General features: G+C 39.0%; 1 protein-coding gene across 1 annotated transcript in view; it reads right to left on the minus strand.

The window, feature by feature from the left end:
* The window catches only part of ITK (IL2 inducible T cell kinase), a 64225-nt gene that overhangs the window by 8989 nt on the left and 31868 nt on the right, over positions 1–23368 (minus strand). Inside the window, exons 7-15 of the mRNA XM_026010502.2 lie at positions 19697–19762; positions 15477–15531; positions 6806–6888; positions 4531–4664; positions 4069–4143; positions 1952–2123; positions 1357–1573; positions 347–411; positions 146–264 (exon numbers count right to left, since the gene is read on the minus strand). Of these exons, the coding sequence (XP_025866287.1) occupies positions 146–264; positions 347–411; positions 1357–1573; positions 1952–2123; positions 4069–4143; positions 4531–4664; positions 6806–6888; positions 15477–15531; positions 19697–19762 (986 nt within the window). The remainder of the gene's footprint in view (positions 1–145; positions 265–346; positions 412–1356; positions 1574–1951; positions 2124–4068; positions 4144–4530; positions 4665–6805; positions 6889–15476; positions 15532–19696; positions 19763–23368) is intronic.

The following is a 23368-nucleotide window of genomic DNA, read 5'->3' on the forward strand; positions in this document are numbered from 1 at the left end:
TTCAGAGCCATTATCATACACAGACTATGAGTGGGATGCTCTTACCACCCAGTCCTGGGCAAGCAGGGTTGCTTGGATTTGAACAAATAAAACAGCTGGGTGGAAGTCCCAAATCATGTGGGTGTGGGGCCAGGGTGACACTTACCAAATGACCACACATCTGACTTGCTGCTATAGCGACTGAAGGAGAAGACTTCTGGGGATGCCCACTTCACCGGGAATTTGGTGCCTGTGGAACTGGTGTATTGATCGTCAAGGACAAACCTGGGTAGAGTGGAGAAAGAATGTCTGAATGATCTGGGGGCCTAAGTCCCATTCCTTTGTGGGCACCACATGCCTGTATTACCTTGTCATCCCAAAGTCAGACACCTTGATGACTTGGTTTTCTCCCACTAAACAATTTCTGGCAGCCTGGAGTAGAGACAGGCAAACAAAAGGGAAGGGAAAACTATTGGTGAATAATCAATACAAGGAGTCTCCTATAATAATCTCTGTCTTTTGGGTTTCTATGTGCTGCTGTATGAGGGCTTTACAGATGTGAATTAAACGTCACTAGTTCCCAGAAGTGAACTAAAGAGTTAATGTGTAAGATCTCTTATCCGTATAAGTAGGTTTGGTCTTTTAGCTTCATTCCTGAGATCTTATTTGAAGAGAAATCCATGGTGTTATCTAACCAATGGTGTGCTCTAATGCAACCTGATGCAATAGGAAATGTTAATGTTAGGGATGATATAAAGAAAATGTCACGACAAAAATAAGAATGTTTTAAGGTACTAATCCTCTTAAAACTATTCCTCAATAGGAAGAGTACCTAGTCCCTAATTAGTATCACAGAATTGTCCACTGAAAGAACCCTAGGTTATAAAAAAACACCATTCTTTTTTTCACATTTTAAATGTGCCTACAATTCCCAAGGGGGATATGTTAAAATGAATATCCTGAGCTCTGATCTCCAGAGAGATTCTGAGGATGGTTTTAGCACCTCCCAATGTGATTATGGTAGGTCCTTGAATAATAGTTTGAGAAAAATTGTGCTTGTCCATTTCCCTCATTTTACTATGAGGAAACAAAGGCACAGAGAGGTTAAGGAGAGGCTGTAAGCTTCATTTTGGAAGAGTTTAAATTCAGATTCAGAGGATACAAGTTATCCTCTGGGATTAAGGCTGGGATTAACACTGTGACTGAGTCCTACTAGGATATCCCCAAGTGGGTGGAAGAAGGAAGAAGGTGAGAGTGGACAGGAGATGTCTGTGACTTGTTATGTATCAACATATTCCCAGTATGGGTAGCTCTACATTTCAGTGGGATGTACCCCTTCCTCCCGGACTTGTAGATGTGTGCCCTGCATCCTCTTACCAGGTCTCTGTGGATGACACATGCCTCCTCCAAGTAGGCCATGCCTTCACACACATCCAGGCACATGCCCAGTAGGGTTTCTGCAGCAAAGAGTCCCCGCTGGTTGCGAAGATAATCTGACAGGCAGCCGTGTTCCATGAACTCAAACACCAGGCAGATAGGAGCTTGCTCTAGGCATACCCCATACAGCTGGACCAGTTTGGGGTGAGAGAGTTTCCTGGAGGAAAAAGGCAAGGGGTGAGATGGTCTAAACTCAGTCTTACAAAAATGCATTCCCTCCCCAAACAAAAATAACTTGAAGGATGGTGAGGAGTCAGATGGTATGTGCAAGGACAAATGGAGGCCAGTGTGGCTGGCACATCTTGGACCAGAGGAGAGATCGGGAGGGGATAAGACTGGGGAGTGGACAGGGCAAGACCATGACAGGTCTTGTAGACCATAGTGAGGAGTTTCATTTTGTTCTCCATGACATTTAACCCATCACTAGATTTGAGCAGCAAAGTGGTGTAACATAACATCAAAATGGTATTTAAGGAACACAGCACAGAATATCCTCCCCAAGATGTCTTTGCGTACTCTTGATTTGGCCACTCACATCATGACTTCAGCTTCCTCTATGAAGTCCTCTTCTGACATAGCCCCTTCTTGAATGGTTTTGATGGCCACCTTGTCCTTGTTAAGCCAGTAGCCAAGATGCACCAGCCCAAACTGTCCACTGCCAATCTCCTGCACAAAAGTGAGCTCAGTGGGATCAATCACCCATTTCCCTGGAAAAGAGAGACAAGTTTTTCCAGGGTTGGCATGCAATAGATAATGAGGTATAGGGCTATAAGGAGACTATACAGAACCCTAGATAGAATGTTACTTTATTGTTAATATAACCCAAAGATGGCAAATAGTATAAGCTTTGGACTTAGACCTATCATGGATAGATAAAATTATTATCTTCCTACCCCAAATAATAACATAGGATATGCCTTGAACACCATGAAAAATGTATGTGGGAGATTATATGGAAGAAAGACGGAAAATGGCATTAATCAAGATATCCGAAGAAAGTAAATGAAAGTGTTCTTGTAATGTCTCAACTATTTTTTATACTTGATTAAAAATGTTTTATTGCTATTTCTCACATAGGGCAAATTTCATTTGAGCTGATCATTCATTCATTCATTCATTTATCCACCAAGTGCATCCATAGCACTCTGCTTGGCCATAGGAGGGATTGGGAGCAAGGAGGTGTGGATTCCAAGGGGCACACAGTCTGGCATGTGGTAGGCTTTCAAGAAATGTTCAGTAAATGAAAAAAAGGAATCTGATTCTCAATTTTCACACTGACAAAATAAGTAGATTCATAAAATAATCTCTGCAATCCCATCCAGCATGGATATATTAAGATTCTACAGTTATTAGAATTACTTTATTTGCATAAGGAGGCTAAAGGGGCATTACCCTTCCCTGGCATTTGGTTTTGTATCATAAATAGCTCAGTTTCTACCTCTTTGAAGCAGAGCCTGAACAGAAAGTAGTATTGAGTTCCTGCCGTGTACAGATATGGTGCCAGTTAGGGATGGAGAGTCTATAGCAATGTTTCTCAAAGTATGACTCTCTAACCAGCTGAGGAAAAATTACCTAGAGCATTTGTTTAAAAGGCACATTCCAGGACTCCATTATCAGGGATTTTGTTTTGGTAAGTGTTAGATAGTGTCCAAGAGCCAACTTTCTTTTTCTTTTTTTTTTAAGATTTATTTATTTATTTTTAGAGGGGAGGTGAGGGAGGGGCATGGAGAGAGAGTCTTAAGCAACCTCCTCTTTGAACACAGAGCCCCATGTAGGACTTGATCTCAGGATCCTCAGCATGACCCAAACAGAAACCAAGAGTCCAACGCTTAACTGATTGTACCACCCAAGTGCTCCCAGGAGCCAAAATTATTAATAAGCATCCCAGATGACATAGATGTACACTGAAGTCTGAGAACCACCTGTCTAGGAGATACAAAATGAAAATACTCCAGCATCGACAAGCACAGTTTAGGGGGATGCAAACTCAAATGCTTTTAGGTTCCAGGCAGAAAAAGCAGAGGGAAGAAGTTCCAAAGGATGAGGGAATAACAAAGCTTGTGGCACTAGAGATGCAAGCCTAGATTGTATCTAGGCTTTGCCTGAAGGCACTGAAAAAAAAATTAACACCATGTCATAGCAGACAAACTTTTCTGAATGCATCCAGCTTCCAGCCCTTGCAATGGACCATACACAGCAAACTTACATGATACAGAAGTTATAGAAGTTCTAGAAGATGGGAATATGGTCCCAGGCATTATTTTCTAGTATATTTTTTCTTTTTTTTCTTTTTTTTTTTTTTTTTAGTATATTTTTTTCTAATGGTGGTTAGTAGAGTGCTCTGTACAAAGTAGGTCCTTGATAAACAGTTCACTGATGAACTCCTAAGTAAAACCAATGAACCTTGATTTGGCCTTGATAAGTGTGCTTTTATATATGTATATATATATATATACATATATATATATATCTTACTACACTCTGTAAATATTCCTTTGTGCACACCATATCAGATATACAATGCACCTGTTGTAATGGTTATTTTAAGCCTGGGGAATAATTAAGTACATGGCAAATCCATATAGAATTTGTCCCAGACCTTTAGGGATGTGAATAATGCAAATACATAACATTGCTGGATGCACTGCTCACCGTATCTCAGTCCCGCAGTGACTGGTGCTTTCTGCCTCCAAGAACAAACTGGATGCCGGAGTCTAGTGACCAGACCTGGGTTGATTACGAAGTGAAAGGCAGTAGTTAAAATTTTACCGTAGCAACTGTTCAAGTCCAATCACCAGGAAAAATATAATCCATTGCGAAAGCTATTTTTATTCTGGATAACAAATCCCGAAGCCCAGTCACTGATATTACACCCCCTCCAACAAGAGTCATAAACACAGATGGGCAGGTGGTGAAATCCCATGGGTCTAACAGCAGAATTTGCTAATGGAAAATATATAATATGAGCAAGTATTTGGCATTGTTTCCTATTTGTAGATTTAGTTATTATTTATGGTCAGCTTGTCTGAGATGAAGAACCTGGCAGGACATTTATCATTTTTCTCCAAGTTTCCCTGTGAGGGTTCCCCGCTGGCCCCTTCCTTTAGAACTCACCTGCTCCATTGTGTTGGTGATAATTGATGAGGAGAGGAATGGAGTCAAACACGTACTTCTCAGCCACATAATATCGCTTGGGGTTGTCATTTGTTTCTTTAATGTGATAGTGCTTTATACAGGGGTTGTTCTCACTTAAACAAATGAAACATAAATTCAGTGATTATTAACAAGCAATGTTTAGACATAAAAGTGTCTGCTGGTAGCCGATTCCTGTTAGCTTTGTTTTTTACCCTCTCAGAAGGATGGCAGGTATATTTCAACTTGTGTGTCAGTCTTGACAGGGTAGCCCTGGGTGCTATAGTAAGAAGGACTCGGAGGCTGCATCTAGACCCAGTTAGAACCAGGCCCATGATGGATTGGAGATGTTTCTTCTACAACCACGCAGTGGGTAATGGTCTTGTGTGTGCTACATGCTTTCCTCCTGTGTGTGTGGATTTCACTGTCAGCATACGATAAGGGAACACTGGACCCTTAATACTTATGTGACTTTGTAGAGTAAAGAGTTAACATAGCAGCCCTGAATGCTTTTTTTTTTTTTTTTTATTAAGGCCTGCTTGCAAATTTGACCTGTGGCTAGCATCTGAGAACTTGGATTTTGGGAGGGCTTTCACCATTCTCTAACTGATAAGGATGGCTCCCTGTTCCTAAATTGTTTGTATAACACTGTGGTTTATGTTCAATGGCTGCTTTTCTTTGGGGACTCTGGAATTTTGCCATGTGCTAGGCAGAGGGTACCTAGGTGGCCAGCCCCCCAGTGAAAACCTTGGGCACTGAATCTCTCGAGATTTCCTGGTAGACACTATTTTACCTTGTTGTCGAAGCTTGTTGCTGGAGGAATTAAATGGAGTCCTGTATGACTCCACTGGGAGAGGATTCTTGGAAGCTCATGTTTCACTTCCTCTGGATTTTGCCCCATGTGCCTTTTTCCTTTGCTTCCTTGATTTGTATTCTCCTGCTATAATAAGTCTTAGCTTTGAATATGACTATATGCTAAGTCCTGTGAGTTTTGGTAGTAGGTCACTGAACATGGAGGTGGTCTTGGAGACCTCAGCATAGCTTTATTTCTCATTCTTTCTCCATCATATTTCATGGAGCTGCAGGTCACTTTCCTCCCTGTCCCCAGCCATGGCAAGGCATGGCCCCTCTGTGATGTGCATTGTCTTCTTTCTCATCCCTCAGCAGCTCCCTTCTTCTCCACCACCTGTCTAGACCTTGCTCTTGCTCTGAATTTTGCTCATGTCCTCATTCTCCAAGAAGTATTCCCTGAGGACACCTTAATAATAATTTTTCTCTTTCCTCTTAATTCTTACCAGACTTTGCCCATTGCCAAACTGCTTTGTTCTTACTTACTCTTTAATTAGAAGAGAATTTGAGAGCTAGATAGGCTCTTAGACATTGTTTTACAGAGAGCAGGAACCTGGGATACAGAGCGGCAGACAAGCAGGGTCTTGTAGTCAGCCAGCTGGAGCAGAACAGTGGTTTGACCACTTGAGCTCCATTATCTCATGAAGGTGCCATTGGTTCTTTGAACCTTGGTTTTTTCTTTTATTTAATATTTTATTTATTTATTTGACAGAGAGAGAGAGAGAGAGGAAAGAGAGAGAGAGAAAGAGGGAGAACAGGTAGGGGAAGCTGCAGGCAGAGGAAGAGGGAGAAGCAGGCTCCCAGATAAGCAGGGAGCTCAATGTAGGGCTCATCCCAGGACCCTGTGATCATGACCTGAGCCGAAAGCAGACACTTAACCAACTGGGCCATCAAGGTGCCCTAGCCTTGTTTTCTGTTTTGTTTTGTTTCCTATGTGGAAGGAGCACAGTAACTCCTGCCTTCAGAGTTTGTTAGGATCAGAAACAGTCTGTAAAATTCTGGCACATGATAAGGATTTAATAAATAGTAGGTAGCTTTATTAGCAGAGCTGGAACTAAAATACGTATCTTTTCACTTGTGGCTGAAAGAATCTATTCTCTGTGGGCTAAATTATAAACTCATCAAATGCAGCCCAAGTATTTTATTTCCTTAGAGCTCTGCACTCAGGGGTGCTGACTTGGAAGAGAACCTGGTACCTGGACCTGGCTCTGTTATTTTCCAGCAAAATAACTTGAGTTGTGTCAAGTTAGTTAGTCTCTGGCATTGGTTTTCTCAGAGAGATCAGGGAAAGTACATGATTTCTAGTGATGTCTCTTCCTCTTTCACTGTCTGATGTTGCTGTGTGTGGCTTGTTGCTCACACCCACCTCAGGACTGTCTCTCCCCACTTTGCTGAGCTAGCACCATACCTTACAATGGCTTTGGTGAAAACAGATACGGTATATGTTCCTGGAGTTCTGGAATCTCGTACCATGAAGGCTCCTTCTTTGCCCTAGGATAGTTAGAAGATACAGAAGGTTAGCGATCCTAGGATACCAGGCTCATGCCTCCAGCTCCACTTTCTTGTCTATGAAAGGAGGAAATACAGTTTTGTACAGTGGCCAGTTTTGTACAGAGCAGACTTTCAGCAATAATGACTACCATTTCATTTGATCATTCAACAGATATTTCTTTAGGCCCTACCATGGATCAGAGGCTTCTGGTAAATGAAGACAGATAAATACAAGCTCTGCCCTTTTGGAGCTCCCCATAAAGCAGGCTCACTACAGAAGTCATCCAACCCTCACTAGAACATTGCAATCTAGATTTTATATCCTCAGTTAAACTGATGAGGACACTGAATGCCACAGAACTTAAGTGATTTTCTCACAATCCACAACTAGTAAGTGGCAGACCTGGGATTTGAACCTTGAAAGTGGCATGTGAGCAAAGCCTATGTTCACTCTACTGCTCCATGTCACCTAACTCAACAAATGTGAGAAACCACTTCTCCATTCCCTTCGAAGGACACAAAGCTTTCTGGTCTGGAAGCTTCATCTGTTCCTTAATGGGAATGTACGTATTGGGCCCTTTTAGCACCCTTTTCAGAGTGTTGATTTTGCTGTGGGCAAAAGGAGAAAGAAAACCCGTGAAGTTCCTGGTCACATGAGAGAAGTAGACAGAAGGGAAAACCCCAAGAATGTACTCTTCACCCTCCTATGACAGTTTGCCAGTGCTGATGAAAAAAATATAAGCAAATGGCTAAGCCAATATATTCATTCCTGATAGGAACTTGAAAAATCTTAACTTTGTTTTGAATACTTCATGTCTAAAGTTCTGTTCCTGCCCAGCTGTAAATCTGTGCTGGAAATATTTGCAAAAGCTATTACTATGATTTATTTAACTTCAACATACTGAGGACCACAAGTGAGGGCTGGAGAAACACATGAGCTCCATAGGAGAGCCACACATACTGGTAGTGTATGGAGCAGAGTATATACAATTTAGAACAATGCAAGCCCCTCTATCCCCCCATCCCCAAAGTGGATTGTCTATACACAGTAAAAGCAATACACAGAGATGGCTATGCTAATTGTTTGAATCCTAGAATATCAGCATTATAGGATATTTAGCAGCATCCCTGGCTTCTATCAACTGGATGTGAGACACGACCAAGTGTTCCCTGGGGAAGAAGTCACCCCGGTTGAGAACTACTGATCTGGTCTAACTCCCTACACCCCTGGGTCCTACACTTTGTTGATAATCACAATCACCTGAAGAATCTGAAGCAAAAGACAAAACAAAACAACAACAAACAGTTAACCGTGCTTCACCTATACACTTAGAATCTCTAGGACTGGCACCCTGGTTCCTGAACTTTTTAGAAGCTTGACATATGATTCTTATAGACATCCAGGTTTGGTCTCCATTGACTCAACTGAACACGTAGCTCTTATTTATAATAGTTCTGATGAGTTGTCTCTATCTCTCAGAAACGATTACAAGTTAGAAAGCTCACACAGAACTATAACCTCTATCTCTAGCTTGGCCCTAAACAGGGGTGTGTGTGTTGTGTGTGTGTGGGGGCGGGGTGTGCCTGGAGACAATTGGCCCTTACATCAGTGTGCATTCTTGCCAAACCTATAATTTATCACAAAAATATGGAACTTTCACAATTTTCTTATCTCTTCTGGGATTTTACGAATCTATTTTGAAAATATGAGGAGGATGGAAGGTAGAAGGATTGGATGAAGGGAGCCAAAAAGTATAAACTTCTAGTTATAAGGTAAGTAAGACACAGGAAGTAATGTACAGGATGATGACAACAGTTAACAGTATTGTATTTTCTATTTGAAAGTTGCTAAGAGACAAGATCTTAAAAATTTTCATCACAAGGGAAAACAGTCTGTATCTATGTGTAGTGATGAAACTTATTGTATTAATCATTTTGCAATAGATATATATATCAAATTATTATATTGTACACCTTAAACTTAAAAAATGCCATATATCAGTTATATCTTGATAAAACTGGTGGAAAAAAAGAAATTTGAAGCTGAGACCTGAATCTTCAGGTCTTTATTGCTTAGCCATGGTCTCCCTATCCCAAGGCTGTGAGTGTGAGCTGCTCAGGTTGCTCCCTGAAAATGGGGGAAGAATCAAGGAAAATGCAGAAAGCTGCTATATTTCTTTTCTAAGATATCCTGAACAGTCCTAGTGTTCTTTGTTCACATAGAATTTATTTTAGTAATTTTTATTTAATAATTTTCTTCTAAATTTAAGAAAATGCATTATAATCTTTCTGGAGCAATATATGATCTTAAGCCTGTAGGTAGCCTCCCACATTATCCACAAAGTGTTCTGTGCAGTATCTTAGACATGGTGAGAACAGAAGAGAGCTAAACAGATTCTTATTCTCCTTTTCTCAGATATAAATGTAAACTATTTTTCCATTGAAATATTAAAGACCCTTTTAACATTTGCTTACAAATCATCCTTTAAAAAAAACCTTGATTTTCCAAGCATTAGATTTTTCCCCCCTTTGGGGTCAGTAGTTTATTTAATTTCTAGAGTAAAGGTGATCTATGTGACATCAAAAGTCCCAGATTAGATTCATTTGATTTTAAGATAGCTTTTGAGGCATAATTTACATACCATGAAATTCTCCCAGTTCAAGTGTATAATCCAATGATTTTTAGGAAATTTATAGAGTTGTGCAACTCAATCTAATCTTAGAACATTTCCATTACTCCCCAAATATACCTCTGTTTTATTTGCACCCCTGCCACATTGATATTTCTGTATTATAGGTTTGCCTATTCTAGATATTTCGTGAAAATTAAAGAATTAATATGTGGTCTTTTGTGCCTGGCTTCTTTCACTTAGAATGTTGTTTACAAAATTTTTCCAAGTTGTAGTGCGTATCAGTACTTCATTCCTTTTTATGACTGAATAATATTCCATCATATGGCCATACCACATTTTGTTTATCCATTCATTAGCGGATGGACGTTGGGCTGTTTCTACCTTGTGGCTACTGTGAATAATGAATCCATGTCTGGCTTTTTTTGCTCGACATCGCATTGGTGATATTTGTCCATGCATTACATGTAGCATAGTTTGTCTTTCCTTCTTTGCCAAATATAGAAGCTTTTGCTCTTCCCTCATTGGAATGTGATGGGTTAAACCCAAGGCAGGAAGAAACAAAACTTCAGTAGACGAAGATTTTATCTGTGTATCTAAATTATTCAAAAAGGGGAAGAAAGAGACCAAAACACCCCCCATAAAAACCAACAACAAAACAAACCCAGAAGTTTATCAAGTGTCTGTAAAGGGGGGAGTACAAATATCTCTTCTATTTAATTAGGAATGTTTTATTGTTGTTCTTCCAAAGAAGCCATTATTATTGTTATTTTTAAAAATTGAGACCAGAGTGGGGCTTAACTGTTAACAAGAGTGATCCACAGGCGTGAGAAAAAGGGGTGGTAAGGTTTGCAGTCAGCTCAGCTGAGCATGGGAGGCTCAGAGATCTTCCGTCCCCACCTCCCTACCCTGTAGTTGCTCTAAGTGGCATTCAGTGAGGGTGACAGGAAATTGGTCTGGGGCTGAGGCAGCCTAGAGTTCTGAGGAAAACAAGGCATCCTGCATGTGCCTAACTGCCTACTTCCTGCAAGGGGCTCAGAAGAAGTTGCAACCCCCAAGAACACTGGAGCTTAAAGGGTCTTTCTCACATGACTGCCATGCAAAGGGGTACTGACTAGTACAAGGCAGCCAGAAGGGTGGCCCTTACTCCCTTGGGACATTTTCAAGGTCTCAGTTTACCTTTTACTAATTCACCTAGAAAAATAAAGAGGTGGGATGCCTGGGTGGCTCAGTAGTTGAGCATCTGCCTTTGGCTCAGGACATGATCCTGGGGTCCTGGGATTGAGTCTCGCATCGGGTTCCCAGCAAAGAGCCTGCTTCTCCCTCTGCCATGTCTCTGCCTCACTCTCTGTACCTTTCATGAATAAATAAATAAAATCTTAAAAAAAAGAAAAGAAAAATAAAGAAGCAACAATAGGGAAAAAGGATCATGGAGGTGGTGAAATATATGAATGGGGATTATGGGGACAGGAGACTAGAACTTAACTCTATAGTCCCTTGTTAACTGTGTCTGTGTGCATAGATGTACCCCTCTTCTAGTCCAGAATTATGCCACTGATTCATCCCCTGAATTTGGCCCCAGTTTACTCTTCTGTAACATAGATGATCTTTAAAGAGAATTCTTACTCTACGAGCCTATAATTCTGTGAATTCCAATTGCTTCCTGATTAAATGTATGAGCTTCAGTTTCCTCATTCGTAAAATGCAAGATTGCTGGGAGAATTAAAGTGCATAGAAGCCTTCCTGGAATATACCAGAATGAGGACTATTAGGGCTATCATTAGCCATCATTATCACATTTGATGGTATACCATCTGTTGGAGGTGTTAATTCCACTGTTTGCCTTTATCTGAAACATGTTGACATATTAGGAGTATATTTCCTTTTTTCTGCCCATATGATTTAAAGCTGAATCTACAGAAGGTAATCTCAACACACAGGGTATAGGTTACTGTAAAAGACAGACTAATAATTCATAGCCTGTCACGTGGCATTACACTTGAGGAGAATGTCTCTGACACATTCAGGAGTTGGTTGTTTTCTTCTCTTGATACAAACCCATTATTAAGTCATTTTTAACTCATAGAAATATAATAAACCAATGCCTAAGAGTAGGGCTCCTGCCTGAAATTCAGGTCACCCAAAGGGTGTGATGCTGTAAGGTATGGAATTACTCACAAGGAATTTACCCTCTACCTAAATGGGTTAAGACAGAAGAGAAACTCCTGAGGCCCAAAGCAGTGTGAGAACAGTGCCACTGGAGAAGTAATGACATTGCACTATGACGGGTTCAAAGGCCAGGCCACCATATTCCATGGCCAGGGATACGGGAAGCATGACAGGCGTCTTAGAGGTGATATTATCTGATAACGTTGTAGGGGATGCTTTTCTGCAGTTTCCAAACTTGGGTTAGTCTCAGAATCACCTGGGTGCCATTTCTAGAGGTTCTGACTGGTGAGGGCTGGAATTTGGAATTTGCATTTTTAAAAAGATCCCCCAACGCTTCTCATGATCATCCAGTTCTCTTTAAGCATGGCTGTTAATTTACAAAAATTATGAAGCATTTGATGTATTCATTCATTCAACAAATATTTTTTGAGCAACTGCTTTGCCGTAAATACAATCTAGGTGCAACAGGAACAAGATAAAGTCTTTATATTTTAGTGGAGAACTGTGAATGGGGCAGTACCTCAGGACCCATAGTTAATAAAAATGTATCAATCCACCTTTTAAGGTTCTTTATACTTGTTAGATAAAGAGATACTAAACACACCCAGGAAACAATTCTGCTATTGTTTCAAGCAGTGGACAATCCAGGGAATCACTGAAGTTTACCCTTTTATTACCTACTGAGGCAAAGAGGATTTGGTAAAGTAGTTCAGAATATTAGCAGGGAGGAATGTCTCAACTGCCCCAGCAGGCAAAGTGTATTTAAATGTCTCCAAAGTACTGTAAAACGGGAAACCTCCTCAGCTTGTCATTCATGTGGGCTGTTTCAAGTGCTCTATGGGTAACAACACTTCATTAACCAATGTGCGATTGAAAATAACAAAACCATACTTGTTTAAACTCATTATAATTCAGGTCTTAAATTAATTTGGCAATCGTCTCAATTAGTTCCAATCAGTCAGGTTTTACTATGTTGTCCAATAACATAGGTTGGGGAACTGGGAGCTGAGTCAGCAGCCCAGACAACACAAGTTTGACTTGAAAAAATACAGATTCCCAGGAACTACCTCTGGAGATTCTGATTCTGCAAGTCTGGGGCGGGGCCCACTGGGATGCTGGATTTCTAAGAGTTGTACAGTGATTCGAATGCATGGTCTCCTGGGGACTGCAGGAAATAATTAAGTGCTGAGTTGATGTGAAACCAAGGAGAAACCAGAGTCCTGTCATGACTCAGCTCAATTCCTCTTCCCCCCATGAGATTTGGAACTCCTCAGGGTCTTCTCTGAGCTCGGAGGCCACTGAAAGCCTGTCTCATGTTCATAGTTTACCTTGGATTATCCCCTCACTCTTCAGTTTGTCTTGTTTCCCAGTAGAGTCTAAGGTTTACAGAGGTCAAAGATCCTGTCTCAAGTACCCCTAAGGGCTTAGTCTTGTGCTCAGCAAAATGATAAGGTACTGGAGCTTAGAGCCAGCAATTGTAATCAAGGAAATGGTGCACACACACCACGGGGGGGGGGGGGGGGGGGGCTGCTAACGGAGACAGCTGTCTGAACACAGGCTGCCTCTCATGCATCCCTCCCTGGGAAGCACACACAGTCTTTTGGGAAATCCATAAACAACTGAACTTGCTCTCTTTGATGAGAACAAGCTACCGAAGGGCAGAACATCTCACCTTGTCCTCTATGCTAGCTGCTTGCTAAACGGCAACTTAGCCGAAGAAAATGAAGTTCAGTGTTCCCAGGATGACTGTGGGTTTTCCTTCTCCCCAGCCTTTTCCTCTTATAGAAGTTCTATTTTTGCCTTTGGTAGAATGAATCAATCTGTTACCAGTTTCCCTTTCTAGAAAAGTAAATAGCATGCTAATAATTAACTGTATTGCTTCGAATTATTCTTTGGCACTATTCATTAACCCTCCACCTTCCCATCACAGCCTTTCACTCCATTCCCGGCCTGGTCCCATGTTCCCTTCTCTGTGGCTCATCCCTAACCACTGTGCAAATAGTTGGCTACCAGGTTGGGTGACCAGCTGTCCTAGTTTGCCCAGGACTGAATGGGGCGGGGATTCCTGGACACAGGACTCTCAGTTTTAAAACTGGGACCATCCCAGGCAAACTAGGATGAGTTGGTCACCCCACCTGCATTGTGTGCAGGAAAGATTTGCAGTTTTATTTAAAATTCTTAAAGATAGAAAAATCTTTAAACCCAAACGGGAAAATGTTGTATGGTAAAATGGCAGGAATAGGGTTGATATTTTGGCACAGGGTGACTAATGCTTCAATCAACTCATACTTACTGTTTACTGGTGTCACCAGTAAGGCTAGTGTTGGGCACAGGTCATTAACATCGTCTGAATATCAGACTCACCTGGAGAGATTTTTCTCTGAATTACTAATGCCAAGATCCTACCAACTAGATATTCTGATTGACTTAATGTGGGGTGGGGCTTGGGCACTGGTATTTTTAAAAATATTTCCCAGAAGATTCTAATGTGCAGACAGGCCTGAGATTCACTCCTCTAGGCATATATGCTGGTAAATTGATTGCTCTGGGGAGGACTTTTTCTGAGAAACTCCATGCAGTTGGTTTCTCTGAAAGAGCTATAAATGTGCAATATTCAGTGGACTCAAAGTGTGATCTGTGAATGTGTGCTAGTTGGCAAATTGTTGCTGGTCTGCCACACACACAAAGAGAAACCAAGAGCAAGCATTTAGAAATCTTTTATAGCAAAAACAAAAAAAAAACAAAAAAAAAACAAAAACAAACAAAAAAAAAACAAAAAAAGAAATCTTTTATAGCAATCAGAGTAATTTTCTGTCTAATGAATCTAAGACTAGTAAAAGAATGAACTTGCATTTTTTGGTGTCTTGGCCCCGTTATCTTTTCTAGTTATTAGAAAAAAATTAGTTCATTTTTATTTATTTTACAAATGTAAGTCTGTGACAAATTTGAAATTGAAAGCTAACCACAAAAAGAGTGATCCATCAATACAGATATTTGAGAGGCACTGTCCTAGAACAACAAATGACCTTCTGGTCCAGACAGAGAGGGTTCACCTTGAGTGCCAATCAACTGATGGCAGCTGCCTGGAGCACCATGTTGAGGAGGATCCTAAAGCCATGGACCATGATCAATTGTGTCACACAAGATTAGGAGCAAAGGGTGACAGTATGAGTTCTAGGTAACTATCATCGCTGATTGATGATATGTCCATCTTGTATTCATTGAGAAACTAAGGTCCAGGAAGAAGAAAGTTATTGTGTTGGTAACAGAACAGGGACTAGAACCTGTACTTTTCCCATCACACCATGCTTTCCTTCTTCTCATCGCTCTCTCCCTTAATTCTGGCATCCCTGAGAAAGATCAGTCTTGTTACCCATACTGCATGGCTCTTGAGAAGTACTGCATAAAAATCAGTTAAAACAAGTGATATATTTCCTCTGGATACACAACCAACCCAGTAGAATCTAAGTCACAGTCACCTTTGACCTAGTCAGAGAAGTAGGCAAGGCAAACTAGCCCCATGGCTCCCCAGGGTCAGCCATCGCAGCCAGAAAGACCACTATACCTGTTGTGACAGTTGTGTGTCAGTAATAATGCCTTGGACCCTCCCTGAGTTTCTTATCGTATCATATATATGCTTGTTTCTATAAATCCCCAGAATATTTTCACTGGATATGAAAACCGCTGTAATCCAGTATGTGACTTACTGCATTGGCATAAAGCACAACATGGCTGGAAAGAAAAAAGCAAAATTTATGTTAAGTCTAAAGGTTGGTTAAGAAGACTTACTGTGTCCAAAAGAAGTTTTTCAGCTTTGTCTCGACTGATACTCTTATTGTACCACCTGAGAGCAGGAAAAAGTCATATGTCAATGACAGTTAAATTATTTTTATTACTTACTTATAAAAGATAATGCTAGAAAATGATTTGGTCATTTTCTGTCTATACCAGTGCTTTCAAACTTAAAAACAAAGGCACGAACCATTTCCAGGTAATAAAATGTTTAATTAGAAGGGAACAAATGAATCAGAATTGGTAAAGTATTGGTAATTTTTGAAACTGTGTTTTGAGTACATGGAGGTTCGTTATATTATCCTCCCTACTTTGGTGCATGTTCGAAATTTTCCATGATAAAACTTTAGAAAACCTTTAATTTCTCCATTTCATAAGTCTGTGGGAGATTATAAATAGAATGAGGCTAGGACAGCTATAAAAATTAAGTAAAATTTGGAAGTTTAGCCTTGTAAAGCAATTGCAGTGTTTTCCTCATTTAGACTGGTTTTCAAGATCTGCAAAGTGATTATATTCTTTCTATAATTTGGGGGTCTGGTAAAAAACCTAAAAAGTGGTAAGAAGAATATGAATGATTTTTAGGGATGAAGTTTTTGAATGTTGCTGTTAACATGAACCACATCTTGGCTTCCCTGGCTACTTCTTAGATAAGAGGAGATAGAATGATTATCAGTTAACAACCAGTTTTAGGAAAGTATAAACCCCAGAGGAGAGTAGTTCTGGGTGGGCAAGGAATACGACTTGTCAAACTTGTTGGGCTGTTAGAAAATAGCCACAAATAAGTGGATCCATCTGGGCTTTTGAACATCATGCAACTGAATGGTATTTTTTAAAAAAGATTATTTATTTATTTATTTATTTATTTATTTATTTATTCATTCATTCATTCATTCATGAGAGAGAGAGAGAGGCAGAGACAGAGACACAGACAGAGGGAGAAGGAGGCTCTATGCAGGGAGCCCGATGTGGGGCTCGATCCCAGGTCTCCAAGATCAAGCCCTGGGTCGAAGGTGGCACTAAACCGCTAAGCCACCCAGGCTGCCCCGATATTTTATACCTCAGTGGGCTCTTGAAACTTATCTAGTTGAGGGATAGAAAATATGCTTCATTTCATGTGCAAGCTCTGATCAGTAGCTGCCTAAAGCTATGCACCTCAGCTCAGTAGGTAGGTGTGTCACTAAGAATGATGTCTATCCTGAGTTCAAGGATGGGGAGGGAATGCCAGCCAGAATGTCTCCTTCATCTTGTCTGACCCTTCCGTTTAAGGAAAAGGGATCTGAGATTCAGCCTGGTGAGAAAACTTGCCCAAGGGTATGCCCCCAATCAGGGCAGGAGACCTGAAGCCAATCAGTGGATATACCAAACCATGATTTTGTTCCCAGCTGGTATACTTTTGAGTTCTTATGCAAATATCACCTGAAATTAGACAATATTAAGTTCAAGGATAAAAAGTTATCATATTGAGTATTTTTATTACATACATACATATATATGTATATTATGTGTATATTTAGAAATAGATAATACAATTCTAATATAAACATAGATATATTTCTAATATAAATATTGTATATCTAATGTAAAAATATATTTCAAAAGTATACGTGCATGTGTATATATGTGTGTGTAATATATATACATGTACTTCTAAATGCCTGGATGTCTGCTTGTGAGTCATTTTATTCTCTAGCTATGATTCTATAATCTGAAAATGCAAACTGACAGTATGTAGAATAGATAGGGCTCACAGACTGTTTTGCTAGTATGGTGTCATGTTTTGTTTTGTTTATGACTTAAAGTACCATCGGGAGGGGGCATACACTTTTTTATTTGCCCCAGGCTCTACCATTCTCTAGCGCTTTATACTCTGTTGGAATTTTGAGTTTGCCCCTTCTATCGTAAATGATGAGATTCTGATTAAAAGCAAAAACAAACAAAAGTTCCCAGCCTAGTGATCATTTGAAATAAATGCCTATTTTTTCCTAAAGGCATTGACTATAAAAATGAAAGAATTTTATTTAAGCATATTTCATACATGTTTCATTGCGGCTCAAGTATTCTTGGAACCGATGACTCTTCTGTTAGCTGAGGGAGGGGCTACTCACACATACTTGATCAAAGCCCATCTCAGGTTGAGATACTCTTCAGAAAATGATAGCTCTTCACTACAGAGTCCATTAAAATTTAAGCAACAAATAACTTGACCACATTTGAACTAATAAGAGCCCAAATGAGTTGATAGAAGTCTTCATTAGCTAATATTCTTCAACCCTGGTATCTTACATTAGGTGAGGACTTAAATATTTTTCATTTTTAAATAATTTCAAATGTATAGAAAAGTTGTAAAATTCTATAAAAGGGCTCCCATATACACTTGACCCAGATGAACTAATTTCTGACATTTTATATATTTGCTTTACCATTCCCTCTGAATATATATATATATATATATATATATATATAATTCCTAACCATTTGAGAATAGACTTTTACTCCTATGTATTTCAAAGAAATAGAACATGCACTTATATAAACATGGTACAATTACCAAAATCAGGAAATTTAACATTAGTGCAATACTATTATCTAATTTCAGACTTGGTTTGAATTTTATTGGTTGTCCCAATGATGTGTTTTGTCACTTTTTTTTTTTTTTAGGAGAGGAAGAGAGAGAGAGAGGTGAGGGAAAGGAGCTGAGGAAAAGGAAGAGAGGGAATTTTAGGCAGGCTCCAAGCCCAGCATGGGGCCCAACACCAGGCTCAATCTCAGGATCCTGAGATCATGACTCGACCTGAAATCAAGAGTCAGACATTTAACCAACTGAGCCACCTAGGTGGCCCTATTTTTTTTTTTTTTAATGGCTCAAGATTGCTAGTCATCTCCTTAGGCTCCTTTAATGTGGACCAATTTCTCAGTCTTTTATGTCTTTTATGATATTAACATTATTAAAAAGCACAGGCCAGTTATATTGTAGAATATGAATCTGTGTATTATTTTCTCATGATGAGATTCAGATTATGCATGTTTGGGCCAGGGTAGCACAGCAGTGATGTCGTGTCCTTCTCAGTGTATCACGTCAGGAGACTTGTGTTGTGAATTTTGATCACTTGGTTAAGATAGGGGTCTATCAAATATTTCCACTTTATTACTAATAAGTGATTTATGAGAAGATACTTTGAAACTAGGTAAATATCAAACTTTCACCTCCCTAGTTCTGAAATTTTCATTGACGTTTCTTCTCTGAATTAGTTGATACTTTGAGTTACAAATGGTGATTTTTAAACGTGGTCATTCCTTCTACATTCATTAGCTGGCACTGTATGGTAAGAAAGAAATTTCTAGTCTATCAAACTATGCTTGTTATTGATTCTTATTTTATTCAGTGGATTGTAGTCCATTACTGTCATTACTTATTTTGATACTCAAGTTGTCTTATATTTGGCCAGAAGGTATAATTTTAAGCTGACTTCTGTGTCCATTTCAAGAGTCCACATCATTAAAATATTTTGGGGGGCAGTACTTCTTTACTTTTTGGTGCAAGGTGTTCCAAGTTCATCCTGTTTTTGTCCCTGCCTCAACTCTGAATCCCCAAGCCATTTCTCCAAGAACTCCATTTTAGTGGGAAGTGCTATTTAGAAATGAAGATCTGTGAACAAATGCTATTCTGGTGCTATGGTGCTATTGCTTCTGGGCCTTTTAGCAGCTGAGCTAGGGAACATATGGACATGGTGAGTACATTGTCCACTACAACTGGATTTTATTAAACACTAAGTAGTTCCATTAAAATTATATCCATGTGAACTCTTCTGTAGATGACAACCTGAAGTAAACAATACAAGCCAAGCAGATATTTAATACCTCTTTGTCTGCTATTTTGGTATTGGAAGTATGCCTTAAAGCATATTTTAAAGTGAGTTTGTATTTGATCCAGTGTTCATATTGGTTTTTTGCTTCTCAAGTAAGACCAACATTCTCAGAAGAACCTTTCCTTTTACTGCAATCTGTGTAGGGATCTTAGAGTCATCTCTGATAAAAGGGGAGGTCACTACATATATCAGTCCTCTTCTCCTATTTAAAATGTTCCTCTACTATTTACTTAGGGATCAAAGTACTAGAAGAAAAAAAATGCTGGTACTTTTATAATCAATCAATAATTTACTCCTAATCTAAGGAGGACCGTAGTACCATATTTTTAGAAAATATATAAAATATCTTACTCATAGGTTTCCAGGCTATTTGGAGACTTTTCCACCAGATAACTGCTTGGTACATATCCTTCATGCCTGTTAAAAAGGAAATTCATGTTTAGACTATTATAGGACAAACTTTCACATCTCTATTTTAGAGGTTGTTCAATCCACTAAAAGTCATTTAAAGATGGCGGAGTCTCACAGTATTTGGCATTCTTGATAAGACACTTTAAAGTTTTAGAATAAAAGAGTCACTAAAAATAACAAAACTCTGCCATCTGTTAAAGGCAATAGGTTTCATCACTAAAATATAAACCATAATAAAGAAGAAGCGACTACTTTACTTAAAAAGCTATGTTTGTTGCTCTCCTCATTGTGAAATTTCCTCTAGTGGAAAAAATATTAATGTTTGGTCTCTATTTTCTATAAGGAAACATTTTCTTTGGGGTGCGACAATCAGAATTTTTTCCACTTTTGTGCTACCATTTTATAGTGAGGAAGCCAAAATAATTAAAGTATAAAAAAATCACTTTCCAACCACAGGTCCCAAAAGATACTGCCAGTCAGTGTTATAAGTTTTTAATTCAAGGCCTTCCTAATATTTTATTGTTGTTAATTGAACTCCTTTAAACGTAAATGGTAAAACATGAGAAAAAAGAAGAATCACACTGGATTTAGAGGTGAGAGTTTCTTTTGAGCAGGAATACATAGATGTGCATAAACAAAGACATATGGATAAAAAGACTAATCAGCACATCAAAATACTTTACATTTGTGTATAGCACTGTATTTTTCAAAGCATGTTCACATTCATTATTACATTTAATACTACAAGAAAAAAGCAATGTCCTTTGGACTCTCTGGGCCTCTGGCTCCCTCTCTGTAAAATGAAGACCCTAAACTAAATTCCACATAAAGTTCCTCCTGACTCTGCCAGTCTATAAAAAGATGCCTAAGAGTTTCTTGCTCTTTGTTCCATAAAGCATATTTAATTTTTATATAATAAAGCCATTTTTCAATCTAGTGATTATATTTAATGAGGAATGTATAGTCTATTTCACAGAATGGTTTTGAGGAATGAAGAGTCCAAAAATGGGGATGCCAAATATGGGATGATTGTCTTATAACCTGTACCCATGGCTGACACTGCTTGTCAATCGTGGTGTGCTTGCTTTGGAGAATTGAACATCCAGCTTCAGAATTACCCTGAATATGGTGTTCATGGCAGTCTGTATCAATCGAAAGAAGTCAAGTTATTCTAAAATTTGCTATTTCTTTTATATCTATCTTTTAGAATCCACTTGATCATGTCTGGTTTTGTCATGCCATACGTTTACAATTATATTGATAGATCCGATACCATTTTTACTTTTAAATAGAATAACCATGTTCTAATATGCCAACCACATAACATCATGTGATAATATCATTATCACCAACGGTAATTCTCTTCCCCTTGCATGTGGATGTAGAATTTACAAAGCTTCTTTCACTTTTATCATCTCATTGACTTCCTCAACACTGTGAAACAGACAGAGCTGATGTTACCATCTGCATTTTGTAGATAAGGAAATAGACCCACGAAGCATAAGTGACTTTTCCAAAGACCTACAAAAGTAGTTGATATCCAGTCCAAGTCTTCTGTCTCCCCATCTTGTGTACTTTCCACTATCCTGCATTATGACAAAGCACACTGGGGAAATTCCCAAAACACCAGCTAGACTTTAGGGTGTCCTCTTTGATGGCCTTTGAAGTGCAGAGCTGAGCATTTCCACAGGCCACTGAACAAAGGGTGCCACTGTCATTTGGGGAAGTGAAACCTAGGAGAAGAAATTTCCTGGCACATTAGGTGTGCTAAACAAATGTCAGTTGACTGGAGGAGTGAATTTCTGAGTAAGTTCTGGTGTTTGTAGAACCAGGAAGTCTTCTACCTGTCTCTGATGTGGGACTCCTTATAATAGGCAAAGAGAAGGTGACTGACCTTACTTGCCTCCACGAGTCAGCTAGAGAGGGAAACTAGCTCTGGTCTCAGCTAGCCAGCAACACGGTCTCACAGAACACAGTTCTTGAGCTAACCATATTTTACACCCATCTTTCACTCCCCCCTATAATGGCATCAATGAGGCTACTTAAAGAGAAGGTGATGTGATGAAACAAATTTGTATGTAAAAACTATGGCCTTAACCCTAAAGATATTTGTATGCTTCTTTCTTTATTCATCATATTAGCTTTTTTTAAATTATATTTTTAAGGTTAGTGATACCCACTGTTGACACTACCACACACTGTTGGTGGGTAGTGGGAATGTAAATTTGGCAATCATTCTGAGGGAATTATCTATCAAAATGGAGACATGCTTTAATTCAACAGTTCTGTAGTTAGAAATGTGAGATGTATACTTTTTCAAAAGAAAAATATATTTTCAAAAATATATATGTTGCAAATCTTTTTTCAAAACATTGCCTGGAAACATGAGCATGAGCAATACAGCATCTTCACTGTGGCCTTGTTTAAAATAACAAATGAAGAAAACAAATGACTTGGAAACTAAGTGTCCCACCATTTCAGATCATTCAAATATTTATAATACAAGCATTATCAGGCAGCTCAGTGGTTTAGTGCCGCCTTCGGCCCAGGGCATGATCCTGGAGACCCAGGATCGAGTCCCACATCGGGCTCCTTGCATGGAGCCTGCTTCTCTCTCTGCCTGTGTCTCTGCCTCTCTCTGTGTGTCTCTCATGAATAAATAAATTAAATCTTTAAAAAAAACCAAGCATATCTTCCAAAACTATGCAATTATTTAAAAAACAAAATAGATTTGTATCTGCTGATATGAAAAGATCTCTGAGATACATTACCAAAGGTTAAAGGCAAGATGAACAGAATGAATCACCTTTGTTCAAGTGAAAAGAAAGGATGCATTTGTGTATGTATAAGTTTTTGTCTGGGATACACAAGAAAATGTTGATAGTGATTACTTTTGGGATTGATATGGGCACAAATGGAGGTTGGATTTTTTTTTTTTAAATAAGACATCAATTTAGGTCATCCAAACGTTGCAGTGATGGAGTATTTTTCTTATTTATATCTTTAATCAGTAATATCCTCATACTTTAAGAATACATAAACCCCTAATATGAATATACAAGAATGTTCATTGCAGTGTTGTTAATATCTGCAAAATATTGGAAGTAATATGAATGCCCCAAAAGGGGATTCCTAATTATGGTACACTTTTGTATTGGATTTATGCAATCATTGAAATCATATTCTGGAGAATATTCCGTGGCTTGGGCAAATACCTCTGATGTATTAAAATGAAAAACTAAAGCCTTATAAAGCAGCACAAATCTGAGAAACTTAAAAACATTACAACTAATGTTTTTATGCTAGTATCTAAGTCATATATATCCCAGGCATTCTGAAGGTTAACAAAAGTAATTTTGTTGTATTTCAGATCAGAGAACGGCTCAAATCCTATAGTGGACAATTGGTATTCGCACAACTTTTCTCCCTGACTCAAGTAGATGGCTAGTTCAAAGACTGGTAACGTAGCCACTCTTTCATATCTTCTTCCTGATACTTCTTAATATAACCACTAATCTGTACTATTTCTACATGTCTTTTCTTTTCTTTGAAAATAGACACGTCATGATGGGATGTGCCTTCAGTCTCATCCAAACACTCAAGAAAATAGTG

This window comes from Vulpes vulpes, chromosome 4 (assembly GCF_048418805.1).
Source record: "Vulpes vulpes isolate BD-2025 chromosome 4, VulVul3, whole genome shotgun sequence".
NCBI classification, from domain to species: Eukaryota; Metazoa; Chordata; class Mammalia; order Carnivora; family Canidae; genus Vulpes; species Vulpes vulpes.